The sequence below is a fragment of the Cervus canadensis genome, chromosome 1 (genome assembly GCF_019320065.1).
Source record: "Cervus canadensis isolate Bull #8, Minnesota chromosome 1, ASM1932006v1, whole genome shotgun sequence".
Lineage (NCBI taxonomy): Eukaryota > Metazoa > Chordata > Mammalia > Artiodactyla > Cervidae > Cervus > Cervus canadensis.
In genome coordinates this window covers 21774062-21786150 of record NC_057386.1, presented here as the reverse complement: position 1 = coordinate 21786150, position 12089 = coordinate 21774062, and the positions used below count along the sequence as shown (strand labels likewise).

Genomic DNA, 12089 nt, shown 5'->3' with positions numbered 1-12089 from the left:
TTGAGTTAATCATGCCTGATTATGATGAATAATAACTGAAGTTCATGGCCCAAGATCATAATCAACTTTGCAAGTCTCCTTGTTTCTTCCTCCCCTCATTCCAAAGCCCACCCTGCCTGGCCCCCAATAATTACCATTCTAATAGGCTAACCTGTGTCTTTTCAGTCCACCTTCTACATGCTGATTTTAAGTATAAAGATATCCATAAATATAAATAATATTCCGTGTGTTTTAACTTTGGGTTAGTGAGCTTAGCTCATTTACTTTTTGTAATTTCTGTGCTGTTAGGACTTGTTTCTGCCATCTTAAATGTCTACTGCATTTTCATTTTATTTGCTTTTTTGGGTCTTTCCTACCTTTGTATGGGTTGATTTTATTTTCCTGATATAAAACTTACACAATTTATAAAACCTATACTTATGTTGAATGATGCAATTGCAAAAAGCCTGTAGTCATGTTTAATTTTTATTATCAATTTCTAAAGTTTATTGGTATCCCTGTCTTCCACCACATCTAAGAATCAAGTACCTTAGTATATTTTCAACCTGTCACTGGTTCCTCCCTATGAATTTGAAGTCCATATTGTCATGGGTATACTTGGTGTCTGTGTATGTATGTGTGCATCGTTGCTTAGTTTGATAACAATTAACTTTTCTACACTATTATGCATCCTTACTTCTTAGGACTTCCTGTTCTGTCCTGGATTCATTTCTTTACTTGCTCATGTACTCAGTTAAGAGACTCTTCATGTAGCAAACTTTCTGATGTGTTAGAATAGCTTTATTTCACACTCAAATGAGAGTTTAGCAAGATATAAAATTCTAGATTCAAAATCCCTTAAATTTTAGTTCAGAAACACATCAAGTATTTCATGTCTTCTTGTATCCTTTGCTGCCAAAAGTTCTAGTTAAAGCTGATACCTGTTCACGTGTAAGCAACGTTTTTGTTTTTCAGAAAGCTTTTAGGGTGTTATCATCAAGATTCTCAAATTTCACAAAACATATTTGAGTGGGATTTTTATTTTCTATTCTGTTTGGCATGTATGAGAAAACCCGTGCCTGCCTGACCCTCAGGGACCCTCCTGACACTTCACCTTAGGCACTTGCCTTTTCTGGGATTGGGGGCACCAGCCCTGTTGTTCGTGTGGAGCCCAGGCTGGGGTGGGATACGCGCAGGTGCGGCCGCAGGGGCTGGCCGTCTCCCTGCAGCGGAACTCGCTGGCACTAGATGGCGCTGCTGCGCCCCTCGCTTCTGGTTTGCAATAGGGAGCGGCCGTGGTGATGTAGTGATGTCCTGAGCCGGGCATCTCTCTGTACCCGGACCCTCTCCCACTCCAGGCTGTGTTTCCTTTCCACACTGGGTCCCAGCTTTTCCATCGAGTGCCTGAGTGGGTCCTCTGAACCGAGCAGTTTGGGAGCCCTTGTCTCGCCTCGCGGTCTTCCCTCAGCCCCTTCCCACGCTGATTCCATCACTTCCTTTTGTCTCCTCTGCAGTCAGACTGGTTCTTCAGCGACAGCGAGGACAAGGGAGAGAGAGTGAGTGACGCAGGGGGGCCGTGGGGTGGGGTCAGGTTGGTGCTGGGCCCTCATCCCAGGTGGCTGGGGTGGGCAGCAAGTCTGAAGCAGGAGAAGGTTCCTGCCCTTGGGACATCCCAGTCTGATGGAGGAAACATAGGCCTTCTCCTCAGGAACCTCCAGTCTGATGGGAGATATAGTCCTGGCTTTTATGAACCCCAAGTCTGAGGGGGAGATAGAGGCCGTGCCCTAAGGAATCTGAGTCCAGTAGCAAAGGCAGACCATGCCCTCCAGTCTTATGAGGATAGAGGGCTTAGGAAGGTCCAGTCTGATGGAGGAGACACAGATCCTACCCTCAGCGGAGGGAGCAGCTCGGCCTTTAGGGTTCAGCCGAGGTGCTGGGGAAGGCGGGGACATGTAGGACCTGCCCTGGAGAGCCCCAGTCTGATGGAGGAGACCTGCGCCCTGTCTTCAGGGTTCCCTGTTCCGAGGGGTCTGCAGTCACCCATCTGAGGCTGTGGGGCCTGACCCTCCTCCCGTTTGCAGACCCCTGTGGATGACAAGGAGCCTCAGTCAGTGCCAAACATCGAGTACCTCCTGCCTAACATTGGCAGGACCGTGCCGCCTGGAGAGCCGGGCTCAGGTGAGAGCATGGGCCCAGGAAGGGGTGGAGAGGCCGTGGGATCTGCATTCCTGAGGGTCCCGGATGCCTGGCCAGGCGCCAGGCTGCCCTGCTCCTGCCCCACAGGGCCCCTCCCCGCCCCCACCACAGGGCTGGGCTGTGGCAGGGGCTTCTGCCTCCTCGGCTGCCCTGGGCTGGGTAGGAGCTTTATTTCCACTGGTTTCTTTCCTGAGCTTTTTATTTCTCGAGGGCTATGTCCTGGGCACATGCCTCTTTTTAATTTTTCTTCCTTTTCTCCTTGCACCCCTCCTCTCTCTTCTCCCTGTGCTCTCCCCCCGTCCCCTGGACCCTGCTCTTCTCTTCTCCTCCCTTCCCTCCTCCAGCGGACCTGTTGGAGATTTAAAGGGTACAGTGTGGCATCGCGACCTCGGTCACTAACAGTGGCGGGTGATTATAAGAAGGCTGGGCAGGCATGGGGCAGGGGGCAGGCAGAGCTGTCTGGGGCGGTGAGGACCTCTCCCTGACAGTCCAGCTCCCCATGCTTGTTAACAGCGTACCGGCCTCCCATCTGAAAGCCCCTTCTCAGGACGAAGGAGGCACTTGCTAGAGCCAAGTCGGGTCCCCTTGCCAGGAAGCCTGGGCACCACATGGCTGCCCCCCGACAGCACCCCCCCCCCAACTCTATGGCTTTCTCTCTGCGCTGAGCTCGGCCACTTCTGATTATCTGGGTGGAGGAGGCTTGGCTGGTAGTGGGACCTAGCATCTCCAGACTTCAGGGATGCCACCCCAGAAGCCTCTGTACGTACATCTATAGCTCTGCCTCAGCTGCTTCTGAGGGCTGGCTCTTCCTGCTCCTGAAATCGGAGCCCCTGGTCACTCAGTCCTTAAGTCCTGCTCCCAGGCCTCTGGCTGTCATAGCAGAGGAGTCCAGAGACAAGAGGGTAGCCTTCTGGCTCTAGCCACTAACTCCTCCCACTCTGTGGGTGACCCCCCTTATGTCTCTGACAGAGGCATACCACAGCACCCCTAGTTGCAAGAGGCAGGCTGGGGAGGGGGCCAGAGGACATGGGGGTGGGGATGGCAGAGAGGAGCCCCCGGTCTCTTCTAATCACCTGCTGCCACTCTCCTGCCCGTGTGTGTCGCTGTGTGGTCAGCCCATCTGCTCTTCTCACTGTGTGCAGGGGAGGGCTGGGGAGGAGGCGTCTAACTTGCTTGCTGGAGAGTGTGGATTAACTGCACCTGCCCCCCTTCAGACCCCCAGAGATCCTTGGGTGGGCCTGCTCCCTCCCCAGTCCTGGGGACAGCACTGCAAGACTTATTTCTGGGTCCCTTCCCACCCCAGTGTTAATAAGGGGGTGGATCCCGCACTCCTTCATAACTCTGATAGTAAACAGGGGCTTTGCCCCTGAGGACAGCCTGACCTCTGGTCTGGAGGTAGACCCTATCCAGGCTGCAATCACCAGCCCTTTCTACCTCCTGCCCCGCTCATCTCCTATCTGCCCTGTACCCCATCATTCACATGTCCCTCTGCCCTCTCACGTCCCTGAAGTTGGGGGTGAGGGGAGGTATGGAGCACCCACCTCTCTGCACCGTGTGCTCTCCATTTCCCCAGAGCATCTGTGATTTGCTGTGTTTTGTGTTGTGGTTTCTGTGAACTGCATCTGATGTTTGGCATTTTCTCTCTAGTGCTTCAGAGTAACAGGGACAGGAGGGCAGGGGAGAGGCCAAAGGAAAGTCCGCCTTGCCCTTAACCCTGGGCAAATGCAGGTCCAGTGGCCTGATGTCACTTCCTGCCTCAAAAGGAAGTGGTGATTGACTTCCTTCTCTGCTCCATCCTTATCCCCCAGGAAATGACATCAGAAGTCCACCACACTCCCAGGACCTGGGGAGAGCTCAGGTTTCTGAACTCCCTGGTTTCTGAAGCCTTTGAGGAGAGGGAATTGTGTTCACAAGAATCAGCCTTCTCTTGCCCAATCCAACTTTCATTGTTCTTTGGTTTCTTACCAACAGATTCCACCACCTGTAGTTCAGCCAAGTCTAAGGTAAGTGCCACAGTGATTCTGAAAGTTATATCCCTGTACAAGCCAGCCCATTTCCTTTTTGGTCACAACAATTGGGAGAGTTGTGATTGGAGCCTTGAAGAAGATTGTTAGTCACTGGGAAGGAAGGTGGGAAACACCTGAGTGACCAAGGTAAGCTGAGGTTGCTCACCTTGGCAGTGCTTGGGGAGATAACTGATGAAGTAGAAGCTCTGGCTCGGGAGTTTGGTGGCCTGAGGCAGTGTTGCCTACTGGTTAGGAGCACAGACAGTTGTGGGCCCGCGTCCTGGCTCCACCACTTAGTAGCTTTGGGACATTAGGCAAGTTATTTAACTTCTTTAAGATCCTCAGTTTCCTCATACTATTTATGAGGATAATATTTCTCCTCATAAATATGAGGATAATATTTCTCCTCATAAATGGGGTTAACAACAACTATGAGTGATATAATGATTGTTTTTAAGGTCTTTGCAGAGCCCAAAGCAAATGAAGGGAAATAATAAAGATAAGAACTGAAATCAATGAAATTGAAAACAATGAAGCCTAAGCTGGTTCTCTGAACCAGGTCTCATAGGCAGCTAGTTGCCTGTTCCAGAGCCTGCCAGTAAGGCAAGGATGCCTGCCCCAGATGAGCCCTGCCCGACTGTTAGGTTAGAGCTTGAAGGCCAGGGGTGTGTCTTAATCAACTCTGGCTGCCATAACAAAATACCACCTACTGGGTGGCTTAAAAACAGAAATTTATTTTCTCACAGTTCTGGAGACTAGAAGTCCAAGGTCAAGGTGTTAGCATGGTCAGTTTTTGGTGAGAACTGTCTTCCTGGCTTGTAGATGGCTGCCTTCTCACCATGTGCTCATGTGGCAGAGAGAAAGTGAACAGGTGTGTGTGTGAGACAAAGAGCAAGCTCTCTGGTTTCTCTGCTTATAAGGGCACTAATGCAGCCATAAGGGCCCCACCCTCATGACCTCATATAAACCTAATTACCTCCCAAATACCCCAAGTACCATCACACTGGGGGCTTAGGGCTTCAACACATGAATTTGGTTGGGGGAACAGCTCTGTCCATAGTAGTGGGTGAAATCAGCTAAATGTTGGCTGGTCAAACTGGGCTCATTTCTTTCTGGATCTCTAAGCCCTGGCTGAGTCTCAGCAAAATCAGTGTGCCTGACACCAAGCACATTATGTTATCCAGTCATATTCATTATATATTAACATATACATACATATATTATATATTCATTATTTATAATACATGTTTGTTAGTTCATTACATGTCAGATGAAAGCCCAGAAGGAAGGAAGGCTGCTCCAGTCTGGTGCAGAAGTCCACTGTAACCTCTTCATAGAGCCTCTGCTTGCACACCTCTGGTGATAGGGAGCTCACTCCATCACAAGACTGCCATGGCAGGGAGCAAATTAATTATAGTGACCTGAATCTAGTTCCTTGTTACTTCCACCCCTTGCTCATGCCAGACCTCTGGTTTCCTGTAGCCTCTTTTGGACTGACCCCTCTACCTTTATGTGAACCTGCTGACCTCTGTATTCCCTAGAAGTGACCATTTCTGACTTCATTGCTTCTGTAACTCACCAGGATGAGAGTGTAATTTGATCAGATGAGCCCAGAGGTCTCTCAGGTCTCCCAGAGAGCACAGGCCAGGAAAGAAGGCCAGGGAAGAGGCCACCATGTGCCTCAGGCTGGTTGTAGCAGTGCTGCACCTCACACAGCTTCAGGTCGTGCCTTCTAGAGTTACACCATGTGGGCAGCCATGGCCCAGGAGCCACAGGCCTGTGAATCCTGAATCCCTGACAGACTCTGATTTTCTCAGAGCTAACTGATATGAGAGAGGGCGGCGGTCATGGGAGGCAGCGCTGTGTCTCCGTCCCCTGCAGGCAGACCTCATTTTCTTACACTTTCCTTTGTGCTTTATGGCTACTGCATTTTTTTTTAAAACAAATTGAACGTTTGTGGCAACACTATGTTGAGCACATCTATTGGCACCATTTTTCCAACAATATTTGCTCACATTGTGTCTGTGTTCACACTTGGATAATTCCTGTGCTGTTTCAAACTTTTTCATGATAATTATATTCATTATGGTATTCTGTGATCAGTGATCTTTGATGTTACTTTTCCAAAAAGATTATGACTCCCTGCAGGCACAGGTAATGTTTAGTGTTTTTCAGCAATGAAGTATTTTTAAATTAAGGTATGTCCACTTTTTTAGACGTTAGTGCTAGTGCATGCTTAATAGACTGCTGTGTGAACATAACTTTCATATGCTTTGGGAAACCGAAAAATTCATGTGACTCACTTCATTGCGGTATGTGCCTTATTGCTGTAGTCTGGAACTGAGCCAGCAGTATCTCTGAGGTGTGCCTGTTACACTGTGGCTGCAACAGGAGGTGGCCTGTGAGAAGGGGTGGCGGGCAGGTCATTCATTCCAGCCCAGCAGGGGACCAGTCCCAGCATCTGCTTCTACTGAGCTTCCTACGTTGGTTCACCTACTTGTTTAATCACTTAACATTTCTCAAGTGCCTGTTCTGTGACAGGCACTATGCTAGGAGTCATGATGCAAACACGAGCCACGCGACCTTGCTCTCAGAGGACCCAGGGTTTGATACAGATGATGTGGAAACAAAGCTATTCTGATGTGAGAAAGAGCTGCTATATGTGTATTTTCAAAGGTCTATGGAACAGGTAGAGAAGGGATTTCCCAGCTCAGCCTAAAGGAGCTGGGTGGGAGGCTGCCGTACAGAGGATGCTGTATTTGCGCTGTACCTAGTAGGCGGAGTAAGAGTTCATCCCATAAACAGAGTGTGGGGGGGCAACTAAGAGCTGCCAGTGTTAAAGTGCGGCCCTATCAAGGGAAGGGTCTTCATCGCCTGAGTGACGGCTGTGTTCATTTGGGGACAGGGCAGAGGGACCCCAGGCAGGTTTTGAGGGCCCTGTGTCTGTGCTTTATCCTCATGGGGGTCTCGTCCTGCAGAGGCTGGAGGCAGTCAGATTCTTGCCTTGCCTTAGAAGGACTGACTGCTCTTAAGGGGGAGGGGCTGGGATGACGTAAGGGTGGAGGCAGGGAGTCCTGTTTGGAGAGGGCACAAAGGTCTAGAAAAGGCAGGGTGAGGGTCTGAACACAGGATAATGGGGATGAACCACTTTGGGAATCATTCCTGGAGAATCTAGAGGGAGGAGGGGAGAGGGAGGAGTCAGAGTCACGTGAGGTGAGGACGTGAATGTTGGCAGTCTAAGGCAGGGGTAGGGAATGTAATGTGTTTCCAGGTAGGTGAGTTTCAGGTGCTGGCAGACCCCTTGGTAGAGACAGATTTGCAGTTGGAAGAGGAGTTCTGGATGGAGCTCGAGAAATAAAGAATTTGGTGTTGGAGAGGGAGACCTCGGGGGCAGGATATTCCCAGGGAGAGAGAAGAAAAAGGGGGCTGAGAACAGAGCCCTGAGAACATGGCTTCTTAAGGGGTAAGAAGAAGAAAACAAGCCTCCCAGGAGACAGAGGACAGGCCAGAAAGGCAGGATTAAAAACCAGGTGGAGGAGGCAGTGATGGGCAGCTTGGGCTCTGCTAGGGGATCATGGAAGGCCAGGACCAAAAAACACCCACGGGCTCAGCAGTGAGAACAGTGGCAGAAAGCTGCCCACGTTGCAGCTGTAAACCACAATTTGGGAGTGGCTTCAATCCAAACCATTGGATTGTGCAAGATTCTTAAGCCACTTTTGGCAGCAGAACTGGTGGTTGGACTGATCTGGAGTTGGGGATTGTGGAGGTGGAGAGCTGGTGAGAAAAAAAAAAAAGTGAAAATGTTAGTCACTCAGTCCTGTCCGACTCTTTGCAACCCCATGGACTGTAGCCCTCTGTCCATGGAATTCTCCAGGCAAGAATACTGGAGTGGGTGCCATTCCCTTCTCCAGGGGATCTTCCTGACCCAGGGATCCAACCCGGGTCTTCTGCATCGCAGGCAGATTCTTTATCATCTGAGCCACCAGCAGGGTGCTGGTGGGACCACAGAGATGCTTAGGGTGCTGTGGGAAGGGACATGAACTTGGGCAGGTTGCCATAGAGAGGCTGTTCCCACTGAGTAGGTGAAAAGGCAGGTTTCCTGGTGAGACTGAGTGGAGAGGAAGGGAGGGAACAGTTGCTGTCAGAGAAAGGTGCAGGCTCTGGTATCATAACCCAGGATAGTACACGTGGAAATGGGTTCAAACTGTCAAGTGTCATTTCGCTGTTTAGAGTCTGTTATTAGTAGAGCTGGAGTCTAAAACGATTTATGCGACACTGGATGTGGAGAATGGAATGAAAGTTGGGGCGAGGTGAGAAACCAACCCCCAGCTCGCAGGAAAAAGCTCCGAGTCTGGATTAAGACCAGAGGAGGCGCCAAGGAGGCTTCAGAATTGAGGGGGCGGGGGTGGTAGGCTCTAGGGCGGATCTGGTCGGGACAGCCGTCCCGGAGGGAACAGCGGACGGTGCCGGTGGGGGTGCTGGGCTTGGCTTGGCCCTGTGGAGATTAGGTGCTGTGGTGTGGGGGGTGTAGGGGCTGGAGCTTGGAGGGCGCCTCCGGCACAATGACCTGTCTCCCGCACAGGGCTCATGGGCCCCCAAGAAGGAGCCGTACACCCGGGAGATGCTGGCGATCTCCTTCATCTCGGCGGTCAACCGCAAGCGGAAGAAGCGGCGGGAGGCGCGGGGACTGGGCAGCAGCACAGACGACGACTCGGAGCAGGAAGCGCACAAGCCTGAGGCGGGGGCGCCGGCGCCGGGGGCCCAGGACCGGCCGGAGGGGCAGCGGCCGGGAGCCGCGGCCCCCGAGGCCCCCGGACGCCTCAGCCCCCAGGCGGCGCCGGAGGAGCGGCCGGCCGCCGACACGCGCTCGATCGTCTCGGGCTACTCCACCCTGTCCACCATGGACCGCAGCGTGTGCTCGGGCGCCGGGGGCCGGCGGGCGGGCGCGGGGGACGAGGCGGACGACGAGCGCAGCGAGCTGAGCCACGTGGAGACGGACACGGAGGGCGGCGCGGGGCCCGGGGGGCGCCCGGCGCGCCGGCCCTCGTTCAGCTCGCACCACCTGATGCCCGGCGACACCTTGGCGCGGCGCCGCCTGGCCCGGAGCCGCGCGGACGGCGAGGGCGCGGGCGCGGGCGCTGGGCTGCCGGGCTCGGCCTCGTCTAGCAGCCAGGAGTCGCTGCGCCCCCCGGCGGCCGTGGCGGCGGCGGCGGCGGCGCTGGGCTCCCGGCCCTCGCGCCTCGAGGCGCTGCGGCTGCGCCTCCGCGGCACCGCCGACGACTTGCTGGCCGTGCGGCTGCGGCGGCCGCTGTCCCCCGAGACGCGGAGGCGCCGGAGCAGCTGGCGCCGCCACACAGTGGTGGTGCAGAGCCCGCTGACCGACCTCAACTTCAACGAGTGGAAGGAGCTGGGAGGCGGGGGTCCCCCGGAGGCCGCGGGCCCGCGGGCGCACAGCGACAACAAGGACTCGGGCCTCAGCAGCCTGGAGTCCACCAAGGCGCGGGCCCCGTCGACAGCCGCCTCTCTGCCGCCCGCGCCCGGGGACCCGGGAGCCCCGCAGAGCCAGCCCCCGCGCCGCTCGGCCGCCTCCCGCCTCCATCAGTGTCTGTGACACCGCCCGCGCCGGCCAACCCCCCGGAGCCCCTTGGTTTCCCAGGAGTCGTCTTTGCCTGCACCCCTTCTCTGGTCGCCCATGGGAGCATCCGGGTGCAAGTGGGGGGCGCTGAGGTTGCGTCTCTGGTTTGTGCGCTGGATTTGGTCGGGCGTGGCCAGCGGAGAAGCCGGGGCTGGACACGGAGCGTGAGCGGCGGGCAGGGGCTCCGAGGCTGAGGAGACCCAGAAGGGTTAGGCTACTGCGGCTCCGTGCAGGGCTGTGAACGTCTCTGGCCCCTGGATAAGTGTGCCCTTCTGGGCCTTGTGTCTGCACTTAGGGACCCTTATCGGCCCATGGGGTGTGGATAGGGAGCCCCTAAGGCTCAGACTAAGGAGAAGACACTGGGTGATGCTGGCTCCTCACGCCTTTCCTCTGTCCTCCCTGCCCGCATTAGCTCCTAGCTGCCAGCTAAGGTGGGGGTGTGTGTGTATGTATGTTGGGGGAGAGGAGGTAGGGTGATAGTGTCCGTGGGGGGAGGGGGGTGGTGTGTGCGAGTGTGTGTCCTCACTGTCCAAGTGTTTCCAGTAGCAACTCCCGCCACTCCCGCCCCTTCCTCCCCCGCCCCATCAGGGCTCCCCGTCTTCCCTGCACAGGGATCCTGCTCCCCGGCTGCTGGTCAGAGCCAGAGAAGGGGGTTGGGGCCCCTCCACAGAGGCAGGACTGACACTTACCAGGGTTACTCCCCACACCAATCTTTTTCCAATCTTTACTTTACGACCATGGGGAGCTGCCCATGCCCCAGACCATCTGGGGAGGGTCCAGAGTCCCCCCTGCTAAACCTCTTGCCCCTCTTTTTGTCCTTCCAGCTGTGCCTGCTCCTTCCACAGCTCAGGCACACGGGCCCCACCTTCTTCCCTTTAAGAGGGAGGGTAGACAACATCCCTGGTGTCTGAGTGTCTGTCTCTCACACTCTTTCTCACTCGCTCACTCTCTCTCTCACTCGCTCACTCTCTCTCTCACACACACACACAGACAGATGGATGGGATCTGTGCTGGGCTGCTCCTTCAGGAAGGGCAGGACCCAGCGCCCTTTTCCCCCCACAGTTGTAAATAGATCTCAGATCACAGGCCTCTCCACCCATGTCCTCACTCATCCCAGGGAAGCCCAGGGGGTTGTGAACCCACTGCCACGTCTATCGGTCCTCTTGTTTTATGCAAAGATTTGCTGTAAAGTAGATTTCTTGATCCTCCCTCCCTCATCCTTTATTGTAAATATTGTCTCTAAATGTGTAACATATTATAAAGAATTTATAAGGATTTTTAAAGATGTTTTGCTCATTTAAAAAAGTGTTGTAACAGTGTTGGATAAGCCTCTGCCCGACGTCCGCATGTCTCCTTTCACTGTGTCCTTGACACACCTCTCTAGGCGACAACTAAGATTTCCTGCTTCTGAAAAGTCCTGTCTGAACAGTATAGTCTATATCTTGGAAATAAATGGCCTTCCTTGAGGCACGAGTCAGCTGTCTCACTTGTTTGGGAGGGAGGAGAGGGACAGAGTGGGGCTGGGAGGGGTTAAAAGTGAGGTACCTGGCCCACGGAGCGGGGGCAGTGGGGATGGGCCAGGTGGTGACAGAGTGGAGACACACCTCTGCTTCCTGGTAGCTTGGAGGTGTCCTGGGAGACTGGCTTGAGCAATGACTTGGGCACAGAAGATAAGATGGAAGGGTGCTGACCCTCATCGCTGCGGATTTTCATGCACCTGCTCTCTTTTCCTGCAGAGTCCAGGAAGGGCACAGGCACCTTCCTTCTCAGGTCTGTCTGGACCTTCAGAAAGGTCCAGAGGTGCTGGTCAGCAGAGAGGAGGCTTTGGGAAAGCCCAGCGTCCCTCTTGGCCAGCTGTCATCATGGGCACTCCGGATCCAGACAATAAAGAGGACAGTGTGGATTTTGCCCTTTGTCTTATTCACATATGGTTCCAAATAGGAAAAGGAGTATGTCAAGGCTGTATATTGTCACTCTGCTTATCTAACTTATATGCAGAATACATCATGAGAAACGCTGGGCTGGGAGAAGCACAAGCTGGAATCAAGATTGCCGGGAGAAATATCAATAAACTCAGATATGCAGATGACACCACCCTTATGGCAGAAAGTGAAGAAGAACTAAAAAGCCTCTTGATGGAAGTGAAAGAGGAGAGTGAAAAAGTTGGCTTAAAGCTCAACATTGAGAAAACTAAGATCATGGCATCTGGTCCCATCACTTCATGGCAAATAGATGGGGAAACAGTGGAAACAGTGGCTGACTGTATTTTTTTA

General features: G+C 53.6%; 1 protein-coding gene across 8 annotated transcripts in view; it reads left to right on the top strand.

Annotated features, from left to right (window-relative positions):
• The window catches only part of ARHGAP23 (Rho GTPase activating protein 23), an 82690-nt gene extending 71401 nt beyond the window's left edge, over positions 1 to 11289 (top strand). For all 8 annotated transcript variants that reach the window (XM_043469906.1, XM_043469895.1, XM_043469886.1 and 5 more), the window contains 4 exons: positions 1494 to 1535; positions 2061 to 2157; positions 4147 to 4178; positions 8764 to 11289. In XM_043469906.1, coding sequence (XP_043325841.1) covers positions 1494 to 1535; positions 2061 to 2157; positions 4147 to 4178; positions 8764 to 9792 — 1200 coding nt within the window. In that variant the 3' untranslated portion in view covers positions 9793 to 11289. The remainder of the gene's footprint in view (positions 1 to 1493; positions 1536 to 2060; positions 2158 to 4146; positions 4179 to 8763) is intronic.
• Positions 11290 to 12089: the final 800 nt, after the last annotated feature.